General features: G+C 52.1%; 2 protein-coding genes, 1 long non-coding RNA gene and 1 pseudogene across 5 annotated transcripts in view; 2 read left to right on the top strand and 2 right to left on the bottom strand.

Annotated features, from left to right (window-relative positions):
* LOC308658982 (dynamin-1-like) overlaps window positions 1-6,807 on the top strand; it is a 28,631-nt gene extending 21,824 nt beyond the window's left edge. Inside the window, exons 12-16 of one of the 2 annotated variants that reach the window (XM_081311940.1) lie at window positions 163-233; window positions 398-449; window positions 660-671; window positions 2,892-3,005; window positions 6,606-6,807. In XM_081311940.1, the coding sequence (XP_081168066.1) occupies window positions 163-233; window positions 398-449; window positions 660-671; window positions 2,892-3,005; window positions 6,606-6,782 (426 nt within the window). In that variant the 3' untranslated portion in view covers window positions 6,783-6,807. The remainder of the gene's footprint in view (window positions 1-162; window positions 234-397; window positions 450-659; window positions 672-2,891; window positions 3,006-6,605) is intronic. The other variant, XM_081311941.1, reaches the window with a different exon arrangement.
* A 3,410-nt stretch (window positions 6,808-10,217) lies between these two features.
* On the bottom strand, window positions 10,218-17,992 carry LOC308659081 (golgin subfamily A member 2-like; annotated as a pseudogene). The gene is made up of 18 exons: window positions 17,987-17,992; window positions 17,373-17,411; window positions 17,044-17,106; window positions 16,861-16,954; window positions 16,661-16,767; window positions 14,758-14,816; window positions 14,300-14,441; window positions 13,726-13,889; window positions 13,468-13,555; window positions 12,720-13,057; window positions 12,372-12,485; window positions 11,795-12,040; window positions 11,639-11,714; window positions 11,353-11,444; window positions 10,876-11,094; window positions 10,693-10,795; window positions 10,492-10,598; window positions 10,218-10,412 (listed from the first exon to the last, which is right to left on the bottom strand). The product of its transcript is annotated as a golgin subfamily A member 2-like (transcript).
* Window positions 17,993-18,342: 350 nt separating this feature from the next.
* Window positions 18,343-18,913, bottom strand: LOC308658659. Its single transcript, XR_014024220.1, has 3 exons — window positions 18,840-18,913; window positions 18,525-18,568; window positions 18,343-18,406 (listed from the first exon to the last, which is right to left on the bottom strand). It is a non-coding gene; the product is annotated as an uncharacterized lncRNA (long non-coding RNA).
* A 2,307-nt stretch (window positions 18,914-21,220) lies between these two features.
* Window positions 21,221-26,434, top strand: part of LOC308658658 (A-kinase anchor protein 9-like) — a 31,053-nt gene continuing 25,839 nt past the window's right edge. Inside the window, exon 1 of the mRNA XM_081311474.1 lies at window positions 21,221-21,314. Within this exon, the coding sequence (XP_081167600.1) occupies window positions 21,231-21,314 (84 nt within the window). The 5' untranslated portion in view covers window positions 21,221-21,230. The remainder of the gene's footprint in view (window positions 21,315-26,434) is intronic.

The following is a 26,434-nucleotide window of genomic DNA, read 5'->3' as shown; positions in this document are numbered from 1 at the left end:
TATCTTTCACTCACTGATTGTAGGGACTTTATTTTTATTAACTTGGTGGTTTTAATGGATGCTAAACTTCTGTATGTGCCGCAAGAGCTTTTCTCCCACATGGTCATCCATTTTTAAACTTTGTGGTCTTTTCCGCTTGCTGCTGACCTGCGTAACCCGAAGGTCATGCTTCTCATCGATATTGAGCTGGCTTACATGAACACCAACCACGAGGACTTCATAGGCTTTGCCAAGTGAGTACACTCCCTGCGCAGCAGAGGTGACACACTGTGTGATGTGGCAGGTGTAGGCAGACACAGGGCCGAGCCTGCCAGGGTAGGCCTCTGGGTCCTGTGGCCCCTGCACAGTGGGTGGTGGGGCTGAGAAGCTCTGAGGCTCCTCCCTCCCTTCCTCTTAGTGCTCAGCAGAGGAGCAACCAGATGAACAAGAAGAAGGCTTCAGGCAACCAGGTGAGTGGGCCCCAGCATCCCAGCGGCTCGAGGGATGGAGGGTACTGGAAGGACGCCAAGCTCTGGGAACCCCCCTCCCCTGAGAGGAAGGGTCCTATGGGGGCCAGGGAGCCTGTCATCTGCCAGCCACAAGCATCCCACTCTGCCTCAGTAACCCTCTCTCCTCTCTCCCCGATGCTTCTCGTGGTTGCTATGGTTACCTCTTTGCAGGATGAGATTCTGGTGAGTACCAGGACTGGGGTTCTTTGGCTTCTGTAGTGAGGGGAGGAGGGGGCCCTTTGGAAATGGGGGTCTGCAGTGGGCAAGAGGGCACCCTTTGGCTTGAATCACTTGCACACACTGGCACATGAGTGTCCCACACCTGCTCACTGACCAAGCAAGGTCAAGCCATGCACAGTCCCATCCACCCATCCATCAGGGTGGTGAGCCAAGCACCTGCTTCAGGCAGAGTTAGACCATGTGGGCAGGGGGCCTGATACTAGGAGCTGCTCCTTAGACATCTGTTGGACGGACGGGTGGATGAATGGATGGGTGAGTGAATACTGGGGTGGATGTTGGATGAGTGTATCCACTCATGCTTGTGGGGACAGGCCCATAGGAAGCTGATGGCCTTCACTAGAGCTGGCTAAAGAGATACAGGAAGTCCAGAGGCGAGTCCCTCCTCACCTGGCTTCCTGCTCTTTGTCCTTCATATGTCTGCAGAAACCACTCATCAGGAGCCCTTGCTCGACCCCAGCTGTACACACGAGCCCTAGAGCATCAGCACTTTCCCCAGTAGTCTCCCCAAACTGTAGTTTCCTTGTAAGAATCTAGGTGTTGGTGTGACTGTTGGCTCAATGTCTCTTTCCCTCCCAGGCCCAAGGGGAGGGCTGAGTCTGTCTGGCTCATTATTAAGTCCTCAGCCCCAAGCCCCTTGCCTGGTGCATAGTAGATCCTCCATAGAAGACAGGCATGAGTGGACGTAATGTCCTAGGGAAATGCAGTTGAGCCAGAACTCACAGGTGCCAGTCCCTGACTGAGCCTCCCCTGCCACCTGAGGGCTCCAGGTAGGGTGGGAGTTCTCTGGCGCTGGGGCTGCAGAGAGGGGCTTTGGATATGCAGGAAAGAGTCCAGGGCTGGGAGTGGTCAGGAGAGGACAAAGGCTGCAGGTCGGCAGAGAGTAGGTGGCAGCCCTGCTGGCCAGATCCTGGGATATGGAGTGGACTCAGTTCCAAAGATAGTGACAAGACACTGCAGGGCTTTTTGCCGGTTTGGTAGGGCAGGCAAGAGATGGTGGACACCTGTCTCTGTGTCCCTGTGAACCTGCCAAGACCCCTGTGATCCCCCCTCCGCTTGGCTGCTGATTGGCTGTGAGGTTTGACTTCTCAGAGGTGAGAAGTGCCACGGAAGGGCTTTGGGGCTTCAGAAGCAGGTCCAGGCCTCCTTAGGTCTTTCCTGGACGCTCAGAGATGCAGGTGAGAGCCAGAGAGAAGCAGCTCTCTCATCCTCTCTGGACAGTGACCCTGCCAGTGGAGTGGCATTCACAGGCTCTGGTCTGTGGCAGTGTTCAGGACAGTCCTGGGGACCGCTGCTTTTTGTCATGAAAAGGGACCTTTGATTGTAATTCTGAGCTTTCCCTAGGAAGAAGAGGGCCTAGGTAATTCATCCGCTTCCCCTACCCCAGGGAGCATGGGGCAAAGATTGCTAGAACTGTACAAGTGTAGCTTTCATTGTTCACACCACAGAACAAACGGAATCTTCCAAGAATCCTGCAGGGTGCTGGGTTACACTTATGAGCAAGAGCGTTCACAGTTTAGCAGAGAATGCTGCATCAATAGATAATCTCTCTCTCTCTCTCTCTCTCTCTCTCTTACACACACACACACACACACACACACAGTATATTAAAAAAAATCGCAGTCATCATTATAGAAGACCTAAGGGAGTGATCAAAGATTATCATGGGGATCCTGTTTTACATGGTGGGCCAGGGAGGGCCTGCTTGAGAATGTAAATCCTGAGTTGACACCCAAAGGAAGGGGAAGTACTTTCTAGGCAGAGGCAACAACTGCATGTGCAGAGTCCCTGAGGTCAGAAATAAATCTTAGGAAGATTAGACCTAAAACTTAAAAGACCCTTGCAGTTGTCTTCCCCACTCAGCCACAGCTTCTTGCACACTTACATCAACAGGGAGTTCACTCTCAACCAAAGCCTCCAGCCCTTTGCTCAGAGAGCTCTGGCTGTAGAGGCCCCTCATCTGGAGCTGACCTCTGCCTTCCTCTGTCTCCTACTCTGTTCACTTGTGGTTCAAACCAGGAAAGGTCTGGCCTTCACCCTCCCTGACCAGTTGGGCCTCCAAGTGTTGGCAGGGGGTGGGCTTTTAAATGCCTTTCTTTGCCTACCCCATTCTCCATGGGGAAGCCTGGCCCCTGCCCACTGACCTCCTTGCCTCTTCCCGTCCAGGTCATCCGGAAGGGCTGGCTGACCATCAATAATATTGGCATCATGAAGGGGGGTTCCAAGGAGTACTGGTTTGTGCTGACTGCTGAGAATCTTTCCTGGTATAAGGATGATGAGGTGAGCAAGGGGACACAGGTCATCGAAGAGTCCTGCAGGTGGCCAGAGTCAGGCTCAGACCCTGTCCTGCCCCTGGAGTGTCCTCCACCACACCACAGGGTTTTTTTAAAGTCTCATAAAAGACTCATGGGTAGAGTAGAATGCAAGGTCCGGAGGCAGCCAGTCCTGGGCTCTGAGGGAGGTATTCTCTCGCCCAAGGTGAAAGGAGAAGGTGGGCTGGTGGGACGGGGGAGCTCGGGCTGAGTGCCCTGGAGAGGGTGGGCCCTGACCCGCCAGTCCAGTGGCCTTCCTGTTTTCTCGCTCCAGGGCGTGCCGCCTCCTCCATGGCCCCTACAGGCCCATGACACACACGAGTCCAGCTGCCAGACATGCGGTTAACCCCTGCACCCCAGTCCCCTGGGCCCCTGATATCCAAGGGAGCTGGCCATTGTGCCTCCAGGCCGAGGGACAAGGAGTGATGGTGCCCTGCAGGGCCACCCACAGAACACCTCCCTGCTACTAGGGCACCCAGAAACCCCTGCCACCTCCCTCCCCTGTTGCTGTTCTCCTTTAAGAATGAGTCTGTTTGGCGTCCACATCTGGATTCCAGAGGTGACCAGAGAGAACAGGGAGGGCTGTGGGAGATTGTGGTCATGAGCTCCAGCTGGCCAAGGAGTGGGGGGAGGGACCCCTTCTTCCTGAGGGGACCGTTGGAGGTTAGGGTGCTGTCGATGGGGAGTAAGTCTTGGGGTGGGGGCCAGTGATTTTGGTTTCCATGTCCTCTCCTTGGTCCCTGTCTCCTCCAAGTCTGCTCTGGGCAGGGGCCCCACCTCCCCCCTTGGGCGGGGCCCTCTGTCGTCACTGGCGGGGGCGCCAAGCCATCTGGACCTCATTACCCTAACCCTGGCCTCTCCCTGAGTCCAGAGGACCCTGGAAGGGATGGAGTGTGAGGTGGCGTGGGGCGCCATTGGGGGGTGGCTTCCTGCTCTGTCACCCTGGCTGGCTCCCTAGACACCCCTCCTTGGGTCCCGTGTTACTCTATGGGGGCTTCTTACACAGGGCCAGGGGTTGTTGTGCCCTGTGCCTGGCTACACTGGGGAGGAGTGAACTTGACTGAGAGGGTCCCTTGTCCTCATACCTGTGGGTACGGGTCCTTTTGAAGCCTTGTGTGTACGGTGGAGTTTAGCTGTGTGTGAAAACTGGCTGGGGAGTGGGGGGGGGCTGTGTTCTGTGTCTGGGGCCCGGGGCTGTAGCTTGTGGATGTTGTGGGGGGGGTGCAGATGGGTGTGTTTAGGGTGTGAGCACCAGGTGTGAATGTGTGCTTCAGTGTGACTCTGCGTGCCTATGCTTGGGTGTGCGTGTAGGGATGGGGCTTGAGACGGAGGGGGCGCGTGGGAAGTTTGGGGTGTAAGGGTGGGGGAAGGGTGTTCCGCTGTGAGACTGTGTCTGGGTGTGTGTGCGTGCACGTGTGTGTGCACTTGTGAAGTGTGTGTATGCCTGGGGCGAGGGCGTGGGCGTTTGTGTGTGAGTTGTGCTGGTGCGTGTGGAGGTGTGTGGCAGGGGTGTGAGTGGATTTCTGCACCAGGACTGCTGGGGACATGGAGGCGCACAGAGGCTGGGGTCCGGCTTCCTTCTCCCCCTTAGCTGCCTGCGTCTGGGGTGAGGGAGGCCCTCGGGGCAGACAAGCGCTGCCCACGTCCCCAGCTCCCCGTGACCCCGTCTTCCCAGCCTTCCTCCGCTGACCCCCCAACTCCCCACCAGTCCCACAGCAGGGTGGCACCCCCATCTCTCTGCACATCCTCCCAGCCCACCCTGTGCCCCCAAGTCCCCTGCCCCAGCTGCGGGCTCCGGTTCTGGGATGGCAGGCGGGTCGGTCCAGCTTGCAGCGGCGGCGCCGAGGGTCTAACCCAGCCCAGCCTAACCAATGTGCAGACTACAGTACAATGCAGGAGTCCTGAACAGATAGTCTAAACACTGGGTAGACGGAGTGGAGGTGTCCTCTGGTCGTCCAGGCAGCAGGGTCCGACCGTCCGGTGGTAGCTTCAGCTCCATGGCCTGGAGATCCAAGGCCCCCCCCAACCCAGGCCCTGTGTCCCCCCAGCCCCAGCCCGGCCAGCCGCAGTCCCCTCTCTGCTCTGGACTCCCCTTCTGCCTCCTTTGACGTGGCAGGGGTGAGCGGGAGCTGGGCTGGGAAGGAGGGGCCTGGGGAGGGGGCTGGCCAGCAGGAAAGGAGGGGTGGGGGAGGAGGCCTCTCCTACCTAGTGTCCAACCCCCAAGCGCAGGGCGGGTGGCGGGCCTCCCTCGAACGGTTCCGGATGTTCCCTGGCCGTGTGTGCAACTTCCTCCTCTCCTCCCCCAGCGGCCCTCTGGGGCTAGCGGCCACCCGCCTGGCATAAAGAGGGCTTTATGTGGCTGCATGGGCCCATCGGGTGTGGGGGTGATGGGGGAAAGGATGACGGATGACGCACCAGGACGGGGAAACAAAGTCCCCCTAAACCCAGCTTCCCTACCTGAACCTTAAGTGATTTTCCTGTCCAAATCCTGAGTCCCCTGGAGATCATCCCTCCAACACAGGTCCCATGGTGTTGGGTGGGCAATTGGGTGGAGCAGAAACCCCTCCTACTCCTGGAGCCCTGGCCTGGGACACCTTCTCCTGAGATCCCTGAACCCCACCCTGGGATACAGCAGCCTACAGATGCATGTATGTTCACAGATACACACTACAGGCCAACCATGTTTAGCCCCTTGCACACACTGTATGTAGGTAAATCTGTGTTCCCACGCACAGGTCCTGTGGTCACATGCACGCAAACACACAGGCATTCACAACTGCCCCACATCCACAGTGTGCACACATCCACACCCATACACAGCATGGTCACACTCACACGTGCACACACCTCTGTACCACAGACACATGAACACCCACAGAACAGTGACAGGATGCATGCTTAGGCTTGCCTGTGCTTGCACAAATGTAACCACACACGTGCACAACCACAGACACTCCATCTCTGGGCTTGTGCTATGTGTCTGATTGCTAACACATGGGCAGCTGGGGGAGTGGGATGAGCTGGCCCTTTGAAGCTCCAGGCTGGTGTCCCCCCTTCCCTGTCTCTGTAGTCAGGAAATGAAGTCAGAGGCCACCAGGCCAGGGGCGAGAAAGACTCATGTGAGCTGTCCCTGCCTGGGGCTGGCCTGGCTTGCCTCCAGGATTCGCTTAGGGTGGGCTGTGGGACCCACACTCAGCCTCCCCTGCCTCTCCTGCCTCCCCAGTGCCTTGGGCTCTGGGGTATATGCAGAGCTGCTGGATTGGCTTGAAGTCAGGGGGCGCTGGTGGTGCCAATTCAAGTCAGGGTCCCACAGGTTTTATTGGGCAGCACCTGTGTGGTGGGAGGGACTAGCACCCAGAAGCTCACCACTTCCCCTGGGAAAGTCCTCAGGAAGGTGCCAGTAGAGGTCTGAGTCCCAAGCCAGGGCTGCATGCTTTAGTGTCCCTACGGTTCAGGGCTTGGTCCCTTTCCAAGTACTTTTCAGCGCTAGGTGCTGACCAGTGTGGAACACTTGGGGACTGAGGCATGGCATGCCAACCTCACCCGTGGCTCCTCCCTCCGCCCACAGGAGAAAGAGAAGAAATACATGCTGTCTGTGGACAACCTGAAGCTGCGTGATGTGGAGAAGGGGTTCATGTCCAGCAAGCATATATTTGCCCTCTTCAACACAGAGCAGAGGTACCTGCCTGGCCCAGCCGGGCTGCTGAGGCCCCAGGTTCTGCAAGCCCCCAAACACTCCTGTTGAGTAGAAACTGGGTACTTTCCAGGAAAGAGCAGGACTTGCCCGAGGTTCACAAGGAGCCATTTATTTGACCCACAACTGTTGACTTTGTCCTGTGCTCTGGACATCATATCTAGATCTCTTCCTCTTCCTCTCTTTGCCCTTCCTTCTTCCTTCCTCCCTCCCTTTCAGTCAGTTGCTTAATGCCTGATCTGCACTGATGCTCTGACAGGCACTGGGGACAGAGAAGAGTCCTGCTTAGACCTTGTCCCTTCTTGCATTGCCCAGTTTCTCCTGGGGCCAGTGGAAGCACCAGGTGAAGCAGCTCAGCCAGCCCTGGGTTCCCGCATTTTGGCCTGTTGCTCCTAAGGGTGACCTACACTTTTCAGCCTGGGGAGAGTACAGACAACAGTGTCTGCTAACTTGGGCGAGTCAGTCTCTGAGTTCCACCTGGCCAGGCCACAGTATGGGCCCGGTGACCCCACCTGCCACCATTCCCTGGCCACTGACTCTCACTCTTCTGCTTTTCCCCAGCAGGAAGGGCCCAGCCTCACCTACGCGACCTGCAGCCCCCCGACCAGCTGAGGCTCCCCTCTTAGACTTATAAGTCTGTGGCCACTGGCATCCGGCTGCCTGCCTCCCCTTCCCCCCAGGTCCCCTCAGAGGACTCCTGGGCTTTCCGATCACCAAGGGGCCTCCAGTGCTCCCTCCAGCACCCCTTTTAGCTTTGCCCTCCTGGTTCAAGTCTTCTTTCCAGCCTGGTGGCTGCTGTGGAGGCTAGGGGTAGAACACAGGGTAATCAGAGGTGGGGGTGGCCCCAGGGCCAGGCTCATGTCTGAACTGTGGGAGCACTGCCTGGGTGGCGAGTGAAGGTTGTGTGTGTGGTTAAGCAGGGCTGCCCTGCCTGCACCAGGCTAACTGGGAGCGCTGGCCCAGCCACCTCCAGCTCCTCCATTCCATTTGCCTTCCCTTTCCTATCTGTCCATCTGTCCGTTTCCTCTTTTCCAGAAACCTTGTCCACGCCCACAGCTGTGTCACCTGTCAGGGCGTGGCTGTTCCTGCCTTACCAGCTCTCTCCTTCCTTTTCTCTCTCGTTTTCTCTTGGTTTTCTCTCCAACTGCCAGCCGATCAGGTCAGGCAAGTCCGTCCCGTCCTGAGAGCCCCAGGCCCCCCTTCGACCTCTAACCAGATCCCTCCTATTCCTCGGAGACCTCCCTCTCCAAGCCTGCCTGGACAGCTGCTCTGTGACTTGACAGTGGCCCCCCACCCCAGCCCCAAAGCATCCCTTTTCATCTGTGACTTAGTCTGCCGTAGTGGTGAGCTGACACATCCAGGCGTGACGTTGGTGAAAACTTGTGTCCCTCTGTGGTATTGCTCCTGCCCTGTTCTATAAATATCTATAAATACTCTATACATATACATCTATATGGCTGACTCAGCCGTGCCTCTAGTGTTGGGAATCAGTCACCATGCTATCTCCTTGTGGACTCGTGTGGCCTCAATACAAGGGAATGCTGTCGCCCTGATGTCCCCGGCTCCACAGTGTGCCACCTTCAGTGAGCCTCTCTGTCCTGCTTGGCCTGTGGACAGCCAGCCCCCTCAGCCATCCTTCTGTTGCCGCTCGAAGCATGGGGGCGCTGTGCTGGCAGCTGCTGGCTCTCTGAAGGCCTCCAGTCTTGCTGTCTCTCGGCTGAGAATAAAACTCATTCCTGGATGATGGGGAAACATGTGTCCTCTGCTGGCTTGTGTTCTCTGTGGGGCTTGGGATGGGAAGGTCTGCACACGGGCTGGGTGAAGAAGGGCTATGGCTAGTATGCTGTAAGGAGTGTGAAGGTTGTTAAAGCACCTGGAGGTGAACTTCTCATCCTGTGAACCCGGCTGTGGCCACTAGGGGGCAGGGCCACAAACTCAGCCTAGAGGGAGAACCTGTGGCTGGGGTGGGCACTCTGAAGGGACAGCCAGGAGGAAGAGGCTCCCAGGTGTGGAGAGGCCAGGGGATGGTAAGTCTGGACTGGAAGTTGACACCCTTAGGTGTTGCATCCTGTGACCCTTCCCCACTGTTAGATAAACCTTGCTTCTTCACACATTAGGACAAGACTGCCCTGAGAGCCCCCATGGTGATCACCCTGGAATCCTCCAGGCTTCACCAAGCAGGGTAGAGGGGACAGGCTTGGAGGATGGCAGACAGCCCTGCTAGGCACACTTCATGCAGTCCAGAAGCCTGCCCTCTGCTGGCAGGACCACTCCCTGCTTAGTGCTGCCAGCTGTCAGGACCCAGGGAAGCAAACAGGAACCCAAGGCTGAGTGGTATGGCTAAATCCATTTATTCAGAAATAAAAAGCAAAATAAACAGGAGCTGCATCACCAGGGCACCACAACCCCATTCCTGCCTCCTTCCTTTGTCCTATGCTATCAATAAATAAATTTCCCAATCCCAAATAATTATTAGACTCTTCTCTCCATTTGCCAGCTCCAACTATGATACAGGGGGCAGTCCTACCCCAGAATTTACAAAATGATACACAGGTACAATATGTACACTGGGGGAGGGGAGGGGAGGCCCACCCCCCCCAGCAGCCTCTGCCCTGCCTGGCCTACAGTTAGCCTCAACTGTCATAAGGCCTGAGAATGCTGCCCAGTGGCCCTGCCCAAGATATTTCTGAGGATGGGAGCCCTCAGGACTGCCTGCGCCCACGCTGCCCTCGCCTAGCCTTCAGTAACCCTAAATGTTTGAAGACCCATGAGAATGCTGCCCAGCTGACCTGCCAAAGTGCTTCTAAGACGGGAGCCCTGCTGAATGGAGGACTGCCCCCGCCAGACTCTGCCCCAGCCCCACCTACAGTGAGCCCCATCTTAAGGGCTGTGAAAATGTTGCCCAACTTGCCTGCCTCAAAGTACCTCTTGTAAGAGGATAGAGCCCTCTAAATGAAGGACTGCTTGGTGAGGGCAAGGGGGCCACCATAGAGCCCTGCCCCTCTAGAAAATTATGAGCCTCTGGCCCTCTTTCTGGAGCAAGAGTCCAGAAATCAAGACTCAGCCCTAGCCAAGGTGGCAAAGGGTCTGCACCTGTTTGTCCCCTATTAGGGGTCTTAACTTGCTAGTCCTAAGGGTAAAAGGGTAACTGGGAAGGAATGGCAGGGACAGGGGGGTAAGGGACAGGTGGGGGAAAAGTCCCTGGCCCCTCCTCCCCGGCCTCCGACTTAGATGACCATGATCTTAACCTCATCATTGTCATCGGCACAGTAGAAGAAGGGGACGCAGGGGTTGGTGCCCAGGCCGAGGCGTTCCTGGGGTTTCTGGATCTCGCGCAGCAGCTGTATGATCTGCTGCGCAGTGTGGTTCTCAGGGGGAGAAGCCGCCCCAGCCTCTCCTTGTGCTGGCTCCACGCTGTCAGCAAGGCTCAGCTCTCGAAGGTCTTTGGAGAGAGGAAAGGCCTCTGAGCACGGGGCAGCCCTCTGCTGCTCCTCCTGTCAGCCCGTCCTGAGGTCTCTACTCACCACCCTGCTTGTCAGTTGCTCCAAATTCCTGGGGGCTTGCTGGCTCTGGAGTGGTGGTCTCAGCAGGACTCTGGGCCGCTGCCAGGAACTTGCCCTGCCACTCGTTGCGCTCCCCCACAAGCTGCAGCACCAGCTCCTGCAGCTCCAGCAACTTGACCTGAAGGGAGAGGTGCTCAGTGCCCCGGCCCCCGCCCAGCCTGCAGGCCTGCAGAGAAGAGATGTTCAGGGGCTCCTACCTTCATCTCCTCCTTGTCCTGGGCCAGCCGGCTGATGTACTCCTCCTCCTCTCGGTGGCGCTCCTTCAGCACTGCCCTCTGATTTTGGTAGAGGGCAATGTATTCTCCTGCAGGGGGGGCAGGGCACAGGACTCAGATGCTGGGGCTCCCCCAACAGGCCCCTATGCAAACCCCACTGCCTTGGGCCCCAGGTGGGCTCACCGATGGTGTCCGTCTCTCCAGAGAGCTGGATGCAGCGATGTTCCAGTTCCTCCCCCCGCTCCTTGAGCTCCACCTTCTCCTGCATGACCTCCAGGAAGCGGCTCTGAGGCCAAAATAGCAGGGTCAGGACTCAGGAGGGAACTGTCCTGTATCTACACTTCCTCTGTTGGGAAAGGCTCTCACCTGCAGCTTCTCCATGGCCATCTGTAGAGCCTGGGTGCTCTCCCCAGACACACAATTGTCCCCACTCCTGGGGACCAGGGCTTGCTCTGTGGGCTCACTCTGGGATGTGGCTTCCAGATGAGCCAGGCGCCGGCAGTGTGTCTGCTGCTCCCTCAGCTGCCTGCGCAGCCGTGCCTTCTCTTCCTCGGCACTGGCTAGAGCCGCATTAAAAAATACCACCTAGAGGCAAGACATGTCCTTTTTATTGAAGAAATGCTCGGGACAAACCAGGGAGCAGAGAGCAGAGCAGCCCTCCCCTGGGCCTCAGTGGGTCACTACTTTTCCTAGGGGGGCACGTATCCAATCCCTGTCTCCACGGGAGGCATGGGTGTTGGCAGAAATGGGAGTGGGAAAAACCAAGGTATCAGGACATCCAGAAGGACCACAGAGGGAGGCAGAAAAGGCGAGCTGGGGAAGGGACAGAAGAGCACAGCTCACCATGGCCTCTCGGCTGTCCAGGTCCTCTGGGATGGTCAAACTGGGCCGAGAAGCCTCCTCCTCCTTTTCTTCCTCGTCCATTTCATCTTCTACTGCAGACAGCCAGAGGGATCCCTCAGACAACCCAAGGGGAGGCCCAGGAAAAAAAGGGTCCACTTCTGACCCCTCACTGTGTACCCCTGGGCCAGCCTCCCCAGAGATTAACAGCACGTTCCGAAGGCTTCCTCTAACACTGTTCCACCACAGTCCCTCTTCAGGCTCCCCTCCTTGGGACGGTTTCACTCACCTTCCCCAGGAAGAGCCAGGAGGCTCAGCTGGGCCTGTAGCTGTTGGTTTTGCTGACTGGTGGCTTCTAGGCGCTCCTACGGATTGGGAAGTGAGTGAGAAGGCATAGAATGGCCAGGTCCTCCACTTAGGGGCCCGGCCTCAGCAGCCCCCTCACCTGGGTCTCCTGCAACTCCTGGCGGGCGATCTCCACTGCCATCTTGCCCTGCACCTCTTCATGCTGCAGCTGGTCTATAAGCTGAGTCTGCAGCAGAACCTGCTTGTGTAGCGCCTCCTTCTCGGAGGTCAGCTGCTGATAGGCAGCCACGTGCTGTTGATAGGCTGCCACGTACTGCTGCAGGTGAGACAGGTACTGGTCTCGCTGCTGTTGCAGATCCTGAGCCTCCTGGCTCTTCAGCTCCACCTGTGGGAAGGCCCTGGGTGTAAGGGCAAATGTCACTTGCTTCCAGTTCTTGATCCCGCCCATAAGTGACGGTGGTGGTTAGTGGTGGAGGGTAACAGAGCCCCATGCCTCCAACACTTAGCCTCACATTTTGTAACCATCTTTCCCTACCACGGGAACTTCAGGCCACAGATGTGGAAAAGCAAAGAGAGCCACACACATCTGTTAAGTGCACCCTACTAGTGCCCAGTAACTGAAGCTAAAGAAACCAGGGTTAGTGGTGTGAAGCATTAAAGCCTCTCATCATGGCTGTCTCTTCCCCTACAGTGAGGGCACATGGGGCAAGGGTTACCGTCTCCTTTAGCTCTCCCAGCTTCTCCTGTAGCTGACCCAACTTCTTGGCCAGCTCCTTCCTGACGTGCTGCTCTGACTGCAGCGCACTGGTGATCTCCATATTCTCATTCGTCTGAACAGAAAGCAGGAATCAGTGCCATACAATGCAGCTAGAGACCCCAGGCCTGGGTGTCCACCTGCCACAGTCAGAGAGTTATCCCTCCCCCCACAGACACCTGAGCGAGGCTTTAACTCGCAGGGTGCTTCACAGCCACCATTTCGTGGGGGGCGGGGTGGGGTGAAGGCCAAGACAGAAAGGCCCAGAAGGACCTGATGAGGAAGGCCTGTGAGCCCATGGGCCACGCGCCAGCCTTACGAAGCCGTTCTGTAGCTCCGCCAGCTGCTCCTTGAGCTCACGGTTCTGGGAGAGCGCGCGGCTGATGGTGGTGCGGTCGTTCTGCATGCTCTCCAGGATCTGCTTGCGCTCCTCTGCCTGCTCGCCCCAGAGCTCCGCAGCATGCTGGAGCTCCAGCAGCCGCTCCTCCGGCTCACGATTCAGGCGACTCAGGCTATTGTTATCCTGCACCTGGACATGGAGCTGTCCAGCCAGGTTCTCCAGTTCCTTCTGCAGCTGCTCCACATCTGCCTGCAGCTGCTGCTCTGCCTCTTAGGGCCCTGCTGGGGGCTCCACGGGTGGGGGCTCCACTGAGAAAGGAAGCACACAATAAGGGACTTGGACCTCTGGCTTTTCAGAACCCTCTTCGTGGGTCCACAGCTCTTAATTCAGGCTCCTCACTCCAAACCTTGCCTTCCTAATAGTTCCTCATGCCTACATGATGGTCAATCCTTCAAGTCATTTCCCAATATAGTTCCTTACACTGCCATGCTCAAGTCAACTGTGGGAGGCTGGCAGTAGGCACACTATCCCTCTCCGAAGATGGGGACACACTGCTGGCTCAGAGAGGTGATAAGATTTGCCATACATCTTCTGGCACAGATCCCTTTCCCTCTGCCACAGTGTCCTTGAAATCACTCCTCTCCCTGAGGTAGTCTAAGCCACCCCCCCAAAGCCCTCAGACATACTCCGGCTCCAGGTGACCCTCGTCCCCACTCACCCATCTGGCTCCTCAGTTCTGCCAAGTTGGTCTCCAACTCCTGAACCCGACTCTCACTCTGTTCCTTCTCCTCCTTCAATGTGCGCAGCTGCCTCAGGCACAGGGGGAAAGAGCAGAGGGAGGGCATGGAGGACCCTGGCCCCGACTCCCTCTCTGCCCCCACCTCCAAAAATCCAGAACATGGACCCCTCTCCTGGTTGCACTCCACAGCAGGACGCACCAGGGAAACCCAGTAAGCCATCTGAGGTCAGGCCTCACCTGCTCTGACATCTGCTGCATCCTCTGCTGCCACATGGTCCTCTCTCCTTTCAGGTTCCCTCTGCAAAGCCTACCTGCCCCACATGTTTCTCCAGCTGTGCCCGCTCCTCTACGGCCTGCTGTAACTGCTGGTTACTATCAGGGGCTTCAGACTGGCTAGAGAACTGAAGTGGGGAAAGTGAGAAGTTTAGATCTGGGGAGCCCAGGTGTTTCACATGATGCCTCCATAGGGTGTGAACTAGATCAGTGTACGACTCAGGGTCATTACCACATAATAAAAGTGCTGGCTGAACCCTCAGGAGAGGGAACAGACTCCTGGATAACCATATACAGGAAATCTACAACACGATGGTGTTCAACCAAGATGATTTAAAAATAAAAATTTAAAAAGCCATATCATTGAGATTCTGATTCCACAGGTCTGGGCAGAGCTCCCATTTGTGGATTTTTTAACCATCTCTGGAAGATTCTATGGCAGGACCAGACAAGAACCCAAATTTTCCAGCTCTTGGTTGGAGGCCACCCTGATGACCGCACGGGGCCAGGGCTGGGGCTACTGCGGCTGCCGCCTTACTTGTTGCAGCAGCAGCTCAGACATCTCCAGCTTCTTTTGGAGCTCCTCTGCCCCCAGCTGCATAGCTGCTTTCTCTGCCAGCACCACACGGAGCTTCTCTTCCAATTCTGAGTTCTGCTGCTTCAGGTCCTCGTTATTTATGCTGTAGTCAGAGGCAGCACAGTAAGGAATGTACCAAGAACAGGAAGAGAAATTTCGGTGACCAACCCATTGCCCTTGCCACAGAACCATGGTATTAGAAGGGACTCCAGGAATCAGGAGTCACAGGTGACAGACCACAGAGAAGATACGAGTAGCCTGAGGCTGCCCCAGGAATGAGGCAAAGGCTGGGACTACAGTTTGGCTTTGGACACATCCAAGCCTATAAAACCTCTTCCCCATGTTCACCTCCCGCCCTCACCCCCACCCCCACAACCTCACTAAAGTCCTGGACTGCCCATTCTCCTTCCCCTTCCTACTTGTTCTTGTACAACTCCAGCCTGAGGGCATCTCTCTCTTTGGTTAGCTCCTTGTTGTGCTGCAAATACAGAAAACAAAGTCAGGATCTGGACCTGGCAGGCCAAAGAGGCAGCCAGCACTCTAACCATAGTAACTATTCCAGAGTGACACTTCCTCACCCTCAATCACACTTGACAGTTGTCCAAGGCATTGCTAAGCCCAGGGTTCATTTATGTTTTCATGTGTGTTTGCTTTGATTTGTGTGATAGGGAGTGTCTCAAGACGTTATCCCTGCTGGTATTTAACTCCTGGGCTCAACTGATTATTCTGCTCCTCTGTACTTGGGACTAACAGTGTACCACCAAACTCAGCCTTGATTTGTTGTTTTCCTTGTGCTGACAACAAAACCCAGGGCCCAAAGCATGCTAGGCAAGTGCTCTATCACTGAAATACATCCCAAGCCCTCTTGTTTGCTTTGACTTTTATTTATCTGTTTGTTTATTTTTTGGTGTTGGGGATTGGCCCAGGGTTGCTTTATCATAGCCTTTTTTATTTTTTTAATTTTGAGACAGAGTCTCACAAAGAGGTTGGCATTGAACTTGTAATTCTCCTGCCTCAGCTCCCCAAGGTGCTGAGATCACAGGAGATCACCAGATCACCACCCTGCTTGATTACTCATTTGTTTTGAATAAGAACTCAGTAAGGCTCGGCATGGTGGCACACGCTTATAAGCCCAACAGTTTGGGAGGCTGAGGCAGGAAGATCGAGAGTTCAAAGTCAGCCTGCCTCAGCAAAAGGGAGGCACTAAGCAATTCAGTGAGAACCTGCCCCTAAATAAAATACTAAATAGGGCTGGGGATGTGGCTCAGTGGTTGAGGGTTGAGTGCCCCCGAGTTCAATCCCCGGTACCAAAAAAAAAAAAAAAAAAAAAAAGAAAAAGAAAGAACTCAATAGGGGAAAAAGATCTAACAGATAAAAGATCTACAATTGTATCTAATACTGGTGCTACTGTTATTACTACTAGCTGTAATTATCTACACTAAGTGCTTTGCCAGGCATCATGCTAATGATCCCACTTTATAAACACTGTATGAGGCAGTTACTGGTCATCTCCATTTTGTAGGTGAAACACAGCCTTTAAGAAGCTAAGTGGCCTGTCTGGGATCACTTATGCAGAGCTCAAATTTGAACACCCTGGTCCCCACACAGGGATGGGGGTATAGTTAGAAGAAAGGAAGTTAAATCTGTTGTTCACAATTTGATTGGATAGTACATTCACATAGTCCAAAACGCAGAAGGTACAGAAGTGAAATGTCACTAGGTGTGGGGACACACACCTATAATCCCAGACTTGGGAGGCTGAGGCAAGAGGATTGCAAGTACAAGTCAGCCTTAGCAAGGACCTAAGCAACTTACTGAGACCCTGACTCAAAAAATAAAAAGAGCTAGGGATGTGAACCCCTGGGTTCAATCCCCAGTACTCGCCCCCCCCCCAAAAAAAAAAGAAGTGAAATATGTCTTAGCCACCCTGTTCCTCTCCCTGAGTTTATGTATTCCAGACATGTTTTATGTATATTACACACATGCCCCCTTCTCTCTCCACAAACGAAAACATACTAAGTTCTTGGGAACCTTCACAGCCCATGCATCATATATCCCTTCTCCTAGCACCTGGTAGAGGCCACAGCAGGCTAAGGGCATGGTGGGCTTCCCACACTCAGGGCTCCATATCCAGTGCTCACTGTGCAGAGCACCTGACTCATCCCCAGGCTTCCACTACCAACCACACCACACAAAGCAGCAAGAAACGGCCCATGCTGCATTCTGAGCAGCAAGATGCTCCATCCACAGAAGGGCCCTTTATGCTCACTCCTGCACTGGAAAGGTTAGGCTGCTGGTGGCGGGGCAGGAGGCTGGGCTCACCCTGTCTGCCTTCTTTTGCTGTGTGGAGACAGCAGACAGAGTCCGTTCCAGCTCTCCCACACGCTGTCGGGAAGACTGCAGACGGCCAGCAAGACCCTCAGACTCTCCTGGAATGAGAAGTCGAGATGAAGCCTCAAGAAATTACCCACAGGCCCGCCAAAGTGTCAGACTAGAGGCTGAAGAGGTCCCCAGACTCCCACCTGCTTTCTGCCTGACTGTGTTCTGAGTGTGAAACAGGGCTGTCTGTAATTCTGCTTTCTCAGACACCAGAATTCCTATGGTCTGGATGTGAACCTTTCAGAGAAAAACCAAAACAAGTGCTGAGGAGGAGGAAAGAGGTGTTTTCCAGGGAACATAGGGGACACATGGCACTGTCCACTCACCTGCAACTGTTCCCTTAGAGCTCCCTGCTCCTTTGCCAACTTCTCTTGACACACCTTTTTCTCCTAGAGGCAGAGGAAGAAGCAGCTCTTACTGGGGGAGGCAGAGATGGAACAGCAAAGACCATGTCCCAGAGAACCTCAGTGGCCCAAGCAGGCCCACAAATGAGACCTGAGTATGAGGTACCCTGAGTGGGACAGGGTGGGCCATGGGGGGATGGGCAGTGAGCCTTCTCCAGGATAGGAGTGGGCAGGACAAGACTGTGGCCTCTACCTGAGTCCTACCCCAATCCCAGGAGCCATGCAAGAAGCAAACACAGAAATCACATTACTTTTTCCAGTTGATCCAGAGTGTCTTGGTTCTGCTGTTTCTGCAGGGAAAAAGTCAAAGGAAGGTAATTGAGGTTGATCCCTTTTATGCCACTCTCCAGATCAGGATGGGGCAGGCAAGTGCCAGGGATGGGTCTAAAAGAAGTTGTTAGATCCCATGGGGACATGAACTGACTAATTCAAGCTCCCAAAGAAAGAGAATTTGGGTGTTGACTGGTGTTCGCTCACAGCTATGCAAGGGAGGGGCTGAATCTGAGTTCTCTTTAAAGGACAATACCATAAATCTCCAGAAATGGAGTTGGAGAAACAAAGACAACCCCCTGCAGCTTGTGACTCAGGAGGGTGCGTTCCCTCGGCAACTGAGCACATCCTATGGGCCAGGTAAAATTCTGAACAGTAGTGCTGTAGGAAGAAGAAGGATGGACAAGACCCCTCTTCTCCCTGGTGCTTATATTCCAATGAGCCTTTAAGTCTATGATGCTCAGAGCTGAAAGGGACCTTTGATTCCCTTTAATTCTACCTCTGTGGGAAACTCAAGCCCAAGGAGAAGTGGTTAGTCCAAAATCAAAGAGAGCAAATTAAGGACTGAACCAGGGCAGTATGCGGGGCTCCTGACAGCCATTTAGGCTTAGGCTCCTCCTGGAGCGACAACCTCAGGGCAAGTGGGGCAAGGACTCAAGAAATGGTCTTGAGGAGAGAGAGGACACAGAGAGGGAAGCAAAAGAAAGAGCCATGCGGAATGCTCTATGCTCTGAGGTCTCTCCAGCTGAGACCTAGGCCCCCCAGCACCCCATTCCCCTTGGCACCAGGGGCCCCCAGCCCCTTACTGCAGAGCCCCAAGGGAAACTGGAGCCCAGGATTGGCAGCATGAAACCAGGGGATCCCACTGGACTCTTACATATATATCCAGTCCGTTATCTGAACTTCTCCTCCCCACCTCTGCTCCCCTATGGACCCTAATTTCTTAGGTACCTCAGATACAAGACCATTGAGCTGTTGAGAAAGTTGTCGCAGGCTCTCGGTTGATGAGAAAGTCCTAGAGATGGAGACACAGGGTCAGGGGTAGAGATGGCTCCATGGGAAAAAGTTCATGGGTGGTGGCCATCCCTGACTCCTGTGGTCTAGGGTCTGCTGCCCCAGTAGGAGATACTCACTTTGTTTCATCCATAATATTAGGACCAATGTCGGCATCATGGTTCTGTTTGGGAAGAAACACATGACGTGGTCATTCAACTTCTAGTAAAAATCACCCAGGGATAGGGTGAGCCAACCTCATTCCAATAACTTTCCATCTCCCAAACCTCAAAGAAAAGCCGTGTCTTGGCCTCCCCATCCCAGTCCCCAGGAAGAGCACCTGGCTATAGAGACCAAGCTACCTGAAGAGAGGAGAGTCCGTATGAGCATTATCCTTTGGGAAAAGGATGAGTAAGCACACAGGAAGATAGTGGGCAAAAGGGAAAGGAACAAACCTGAGGTGACTCCAGGCTAGGGAGAGTAGGGCCTGGAGAAGGGATACGGCCAAGTGACACGCTGTCATCAGCAGCTGGTGGTGCAGGAGCAGTGTGGTCTTTGGGTGCCTGTCACAGAACAGAGCAGAGGGAGGGGGTCAGGGGCCATATAGGAGAGAACCTGCTTCATTGCTATGGACACAAGGGTGCAGAGCAGGCAGGACATTGTTTCTGCAGTCAGAGGGATAGTCATATGTGCTGGGAGCACCTGGGGGTATAGATACCGTTAGCCCAGGCTTCAGACTGCTTGGCAGCATTTCCGCCAGCCAAAGATCAAAGCAGGGGCTGCATGACCCCCTTCCTAAATACCTGAGGACCTTGTTCTCCCTGGGGCTCAGCAAAAGGTGGTACAGGCTTGGGCCAATGGCAGCCACAGCAGGTAGAAGGAAAGTGTGGCCAAGTCAGGGAGAAGAAATGCACTGTTCTAGAGAATTACTGTGACCCTAACCCTGGGATTCTGCTGGCCAGAGACTATGGGTGATGGACTTGGTGTCATAGTCTACTCCCCTCACCATAACCTAGTTCTACTAGAAATCACATTGTCTCCATTATTCCCCATTTCTGGAGACACCACTATCTCTACTTAGGGGACTGCAATCCCATCTCTGCATTCCTAGAGTAGAAAACCTCTGTGGGAACCAGTTATTGATGCAGCGAGGCTTTGAAACACAGTAGGTCTTCACCTCCACAACAGAGGGGCACAGGCTGGGTGCACAATCTCAGAACACTAGCACAGACTAGGATTTTTCTGATTAGAAAACATCCCCCTATGTGGCTGGCCCCTCACTAGAGCAAACGCCAGACACACAGCTGCAGGACTTATTGAGGCTCCCACCTCACATGCCACTTTGTATCCTCCAAGTTGACAAAGTAAGTCATAGCACCTGGGTAGACCTGACCACCTGGGTGGGAACAGCTATGATGACTGGAAAACTCTTCAACCCGTCATCCCTCTCCCTATGCCCAGTTCCAAAAGGATCTGGCTCTGTCTTAGCTCTATTGCTCTGGCTTGGCAGATGTCCTTGGACAAGTTAGCTAAAGAGAAAGTTCCAATACAATATCCGATGGAGGCCAATGCCTAGCCCTGTGTACCCAGACCCTGCCCCAGGACTGAGCTACCTGCATTCCTGAAAGGTCCTCTATGACTTCATAATGACCTCATAATGCCTGTTGGTTAACCTCACATCCTTTACAGTTAGTTGATCTGAACAAAATAGCCTCAATCCTTGCAACTATAATGCAAACTCACTTTTTCTTAACCTTACATTCCCAAACGTCAAACCCAATGAAGTAATCAATGAAGAAAATTACAAACTTTTAAGGTCTAATGATCTTTTAGGGATGGACACACAGAGGACAAGACCTAAAAAGTTTTGCTGTTGTTTTGTTTTTTAATCTCTCCCAGTCTGAAAGCACCACACTGGGCATTCAAAAGCTCAAGCTCCACACACCTTCTCTCAAAGTTATTCCCAAATTAATTTTAGTCTGGGATTTTTCAGCAGAACAGATCCCGCTGGGAGAAGTCGTTGAGGAGGGCTGAGCAGCGTGGGCTGCAGTGGGATGGAGAGGAGGGTGGGGCACCGACATACTCACAGGGGATCCGAAGGCCCCGCGGGAACTTCGGTTCTGTCCGGGTTCAGTCCTAGAGAGAAGCCCGAGGGAAAAAGCTTGGTGGGACCGCGAGCCGCTTGGAAAGGAACGGGGAACCGTGGGTGCAGGAGGAGCAGCAGTTGGGAAGTAGGGGTGACCGGACCGGTGCTGCCGGGAGCTACACTCCCGGAATCAGGGCCGTCGGGACCCTCGAGGAAGGAGGGGTTGTGGGAAAGAGTGCCAGGAGGGCTGGGTGGGGGGTGCTGAAGGGGATTTCTGAAAGTCCGGGGAGGAGCTGCAAGGAATCAGGAAAGGGACTAATGCCAGTTCCTCACCCACCTCCTGAGCCCCGGGGTCCGAGGCCCCCGGGCCGGGAGTTTCTGTGGTGCAGGAGGATCCAGGGCGAGGACTGGAGAGTGAAGCCTCAGGTGCTCGGGATGAAAAGAATTCGGCGGCCGCAGCCAGAAACCGTCGCACGAAAAGCTGCGCGCGCACCCAGCGAGCGCAGCCCCCGCCCCTTCCCGGAGTGGGCGGGGACAGCGGCTGCGCGCGCGCAACTTTCTTTGTGACTCCACCCGCCCACCGCGGCTCGCGGTGACCTGGCCACGCCCCTCTCCCCGTCATCTTTCTTGTTAACCAATCAGCTTGGGGAATTTAGGCCACGCCCACCACCCACCACGGACGCCTAGAACCGCCCTGGATTCGCTTCATTCCGCTTTAGCCGCCGGAAGAAATTTCGCGTTGGTTGCTGGGATCTTGGTGATGTGGCGCCCCCTACTTCCCCCTCCCCGCCCCGGTATGTCGGAAGAGACCAGACAGAGCAAATTGGCCGCAGCCAAGAAAAAGGTAAAACGCGCAGGGTCGCGGCCCCTCGAGCCAGACAGACCGAGTCCTTCCGACGGCCGGACCGTGGCCAGAGTCTGTGCGATTCCTGAGGTACCCGGGGCGAGCCCCTGGGCGCCCCCCAGCTCCCCCCACTAAAGTCTTCTCAGCCAGCCCCGCCCCCTCAACAGCTCAGCTCCCGCCCTCGCCAGTCGCCCCTGGGTGACTTTGGCCGGTGACTCCAGGGCTCCCCGCTCCAGGCGCGGCCCCGGCTTCCTGCCGCCCCAAATTGGATCTCCCTGGGCTCCCTGGTGGTCAAGGACCTCGGTCCCAGCCCTGCTTTCCCCTCCCCCACCGTGGAGTAGCGACTCCGGCGTCGGTAGGGAGGAGTGGAATGTAGTTACGTCACAGTCCCCCTCGGAACTGTCATTACCACCGCCATTACCACCGCGAGCTCGGCCTGTGATCTTCCTACCTGGTCCCATAAGTGTCTTCACTCCCTTTGGGCTTCTTTGGTCTGGGCACAGATTTCCACCTGGAAGGGAACTCTCAGGTCTGTGGGACCTAGTGCTGAGAGGTTTTAGGCTCCATTACTTCCAACTCACACAGTGATAACTCAGAAAGCCTACACACTTCACCAATGAGCTAATAAAAATGTTGACAGTATCTCCCGGTGACCATGGAAGAACAGGTTTGTGTTCTTCCTAAACCTGGGATTTTCTCCCAGGTGTCTACCTTCCAGAGTGGCTTAAAATTTTTTTTTTTCCCCTGACATCTTTACATTCGAATTCCCTGAGATCTGGGACCAGGGTGCCCTTCATTCAGTGTTTGCTGGAGTGAGGCCTGTTTGTCTAATGTGGAACAGGTCCTGGGAACTGAGCTTCACAGTTTGCATCTTCCCCAATTCATCTTCACAACTTGGGGTGCAGAGTGCTCTGGGATAATAAATGTGAGGCATCTCTCTGAAGCATCAGTTTATTTTCTTGAGAGCGATTAAACATTAATGTATATAAAGATGACATTTGTATATATTTTTAAGATTGTAATAGACCTCTCTGAAATGATATTTGGGTTGTGCTCTGTTGCCAGATTTGCTGGGGCTGTGTCTTTACTGCCTTCTGTTAGGATATGTTGATTTGTAAAACTTTGGGAAGTACAGAGGTATAAGCAGGACTCCAATATTTGGCTTCTGAACCGCCCAGTGTACAGTTCCTGCTTGCTTAATATTTACTTATCCACCCCTACCTCTGGAATTTAATTAACTAGTCCCTGAAATTTTTCCTGTCATCTTTAAAAACCAATATTTGTGTGATTATACACTAACATTAATGCTGTTGTTTCTCAATATTGGTGCATTAGATATTTATACCCTAAGTTGTTGCATACTCTTTTTGAGGACACTCAGACCATTTTCCCAGTGTGTGACCATGGAGGGAACATTATTATTATCTGCTTTTGTCTTTCAAACTCTTTCTTCTCCTTGCCTTAGAAAGGTGAATCTTAGTTTAGGAGGGATTTTTTCATCTATCCTTTTTTTCTTTTTCCTTTTTATCTAATGACCAATATATTTTCTTCCTACTTTAAGTGTAGCCCATCTGCTCTGAGATATACATGGAAATGATTCTTTTAGAATTGGGAATGTATCTCACTGGTAGAGTAATTTCTTAGTATGAACAATGTCCTAGATTCTATCCCCAGCACTTCACCAAAAACAAACACAAAACCATATTCATTTTTTTGGGAGAAATCAACAGAGAATCCCTTTCAGAAGACTAAAGGTACTGGTGACCCTGATGGCTCTGGTCCCTTGGACTTCTTCCTTGTACCCATTTACAGAGGTCAGCCTCTCTGTTAGTCAGTGTTACCTTATCAATCTCTGAGTAAATTTCAGTAAGAAGAGAATACAAAGGATGAGACCTAGAAGTACTACACAACATTCAGAGGAATGGAAAGGTCAAGTTTATACTTAGAGGGGCCATAGGATATCAAACAAATTTCATAAAGATTCTTGTGTGAAAAATTTGAGTTTGGAGCATTCAGAGTAGTAGTTTATGGCATGGTGGGGGTGAGGGAGTTCAGTAAAGGAAGATATTTTATACAAGATAAAGAACTGGCTTCCCAACTGTGCTGAGGGCCATCTCAGGGTTAAAGAAGCATTACTGTTCATCTGAGAGAAGTTACTTTTTCCTGGCCCTCTCACACTTGCCTGTCCAACTTCCTTAACTGGTGTCTGTAACTACAGTTCATTCACATTCTCATGACCTCTGCAAGAAAGCCTCTGGAGGGTTTTTAGGATTGGGAATGTATTTACTCTTTTCAATAAGTCCTTTTTCTCCTTCCCTGATAATATTCTTCCAATGAATATTATAGACACAAAACAAGAGCCTGATAGCAGCTACAGGAAGTCAGAGGCCCATTTTCATGCATGGCCTCCCCCTTTTCCTGAGGTGACCTCTCCTACCCTGCTGGAAAAGTCCTGAGTCTCCTTCATAGTGTATTCTTTTTAATTTTTTTACATTATTGATTTTCAAAACAAAGTGACAGCATGACAATGACAAAATGACAGCATAATGTGTTACAATTCTTATTACACATATAAAACACAAATTTTCATATCTCTGGTTGTATATATAGTATTTTGACACCAATTCATATCTTCATACATGTACTTTGGATAATGATGTTATCACATTCCACCATCTTTGCCAATCCCCTGCTTCCTCCCTTTATTCCCACCCCTCTGCCCTATCAAGAGTTTGTCTATTCCTCTCATGCTCCCCCTCTTTACTACACTATGAATCTGCCACCTTCTATCAGAGAAAACTTTTGGCATTTGATTTCTTTGGGAATGGCTAACTTTACTTAGCATTATATTATACAATGCTATCCATTTACCTGCAAATACCATGATTTTATTCTCTTTTATTATAGTGCAAGAATTAAAACCAAGAATCAATAAATGGGATGGATTGAAACTAAAATGTTTCTTCTCAGCAAAAGAAAATAAATCTGTGAGGTGAACAGATAGCCTATATCTTGGGAGAAATATTTTACCCCTCACACATCAGAAGGAGCACTAATCTTTAGGATATATAAAGAACTCAAAAAGCTAAGCAGAAAAAAAAACCTCAAATAACCCAATCAATAAATGGGTTAGGGACTTGATAAGACACTTCTTAGAAAAGGATATACAATCAATCAACAAACAAATTAAAAAATGTTCATCTTTAGCAATTACAGAAATGCAAATCAAAACCACTCTAAAATATCATCTCACTTCAGTCAGAATGGTAACAGTTATGAAGACAAACAACAATAAGTGTTTGAAAGGATGTGGGGAAAAAGGTACACTCATGCATTGCTGGTGGGACTGCAAATTGGTGCAGCCAATATGGAAAGCAGTATGGAGATTCCTTGGAAACCTAGGAATGGAACTACAATTTGACTCAGCTATCTCTCTCCTAAGTCTATACCCAAAGGGCTTAAAATCAGCATACTATAGGGACACATCGACATCAATGTTCATAGCAGCACAATTCACAATAGCTAAATTATGGAGCCAACCTAGATGCCCTTCAGTAGATGAATGGATAAAAAATGTGGCACATTATATTCATAATGAGGCTATTTACCCCACAGACTAAATAAGATCATGGCTGTGTAATACATTCTCCACTCTGAGAAAAGCATACTGAGTGACCCACTTGAGCTGCTTACAATTTAATCTTTTAATGATGAGAACACTATTGCCAGACACAGAGGCACATTGTAAGGTTGTGATTCTTTAAATGATTAAAGAATGATTAAAGAATCTCAGTAACCTAAAGATTTTTAAATTTTACTTAAAAAATGTCTTGTAATTTAAATTTTAATATGGGTTCTTACTGTTATTATTTTTAAATTCTGGAACATATCTGGGAAAATATATAAACCAATGAAGAGTATTTTTAAATGTTATATGCACATCCAAATGGGAATTTAGCATACACAAGGAAGAAGCACAGCTTGTCAGATTTTATCTGCAGCCTGATCTATTTTATGAGTCACAGTAAAGACTCATCACTTTATGAATGGGGCTGATCTTGGGTGTTTTGAAAGTTTTGTTATCAGGCCAGTGGGGTGAAGGTGAGCGAGATTGAAGTTTTGTAGATGGGATGGCAGTTTATTGATGAAATTTTGAGGATGGAGATTAGAAATTAAATTTTGGTAAGAAATGTGCACTGATTGAGATAAAACCCTTTCTCCAATTCCTGCACATTGTTTGCAAACATCTTGGTGAGTGAGTTATTTACCTTGAGCTGGAAAAGAACTAATCCTGATTGACATTTAAAATGGTTTTACATAGAGGCAGAATGAGGGTACATTTGTCTGGTTTCCCATGTGTTGGGATGCTTTAATTTTTTAACTACCTTCTCTTCTATAGCCTGACACCTTATCAACACATTTTTTAAGAAATTAATTTTTATCTTTAATGAAATATAATCAGAAAGAAGCCATTGAATATTCATGGGAATGAATTTGTGTTTCCCATGAGAGATGCTGAACAAACTGGTGAAGAAGGTAAAGTAGTCAGTCAATTTCACAGTGGGCCCTGCCAGCCAGATCAGCCCCTGCCTATGTGCCCAAGGGTGCTGCCAATCCATGGCAGGGTAGACTATTAGAAAACAATCTTTGTTCTTATTTTTCATTATATCCTATCTTCCCCTACAATTTATGTAAACACTGTAGCTCCTGAATCTTGGTTTTGGGCAAGCTGGAGAGAGAAGCTGGTGGAGACCTAGGAAGTGCTACCTATGGCAAGAAAGAGGGAGGAGATGTGGTCCAGGATTTTAGCTTCAGTGGGAGAAAAGTCTGAATACATCTCCATGGGAAAAGGTGTTATGGTGTGTGTGTGTATTTTCACTCACTGTGGGAGTAAAGCATCATAGTTTGTTCTTTCATTATTGATTTATGTTATGAAATACCTGTGTGTCTAGCATGTTCCTCAATCTCCACAAACCCTCTGTCCTGGAAAGAGCCTTCATACATATTGTTATGTTTTAGATGTGAGGTGTCCAGCTAAAGATCATGTTTTGAGACATTACAAAATGGTTTATAGGAAATAGGATTGTGTTATAAAAGGCTTAATACAATCAGGGAATTTA

The sequence above is a fragment of the Spermophilus citellus genome (assembly GCF_964194105.1).
Source record: "Spermophilus citellus genome assembly, chromosome: 10".
NCBI classification, from domain to species: Eukaryota; Metazoa; Chordata; class Mammalia; order Rodentia; family Sciuridae; genus Spermophilus; species Spermophilus citellus.
Note: the sequence above shows the minus strand (reverse complement) of the source record. Positions and strands in the feature narration are given on the sequence as shown.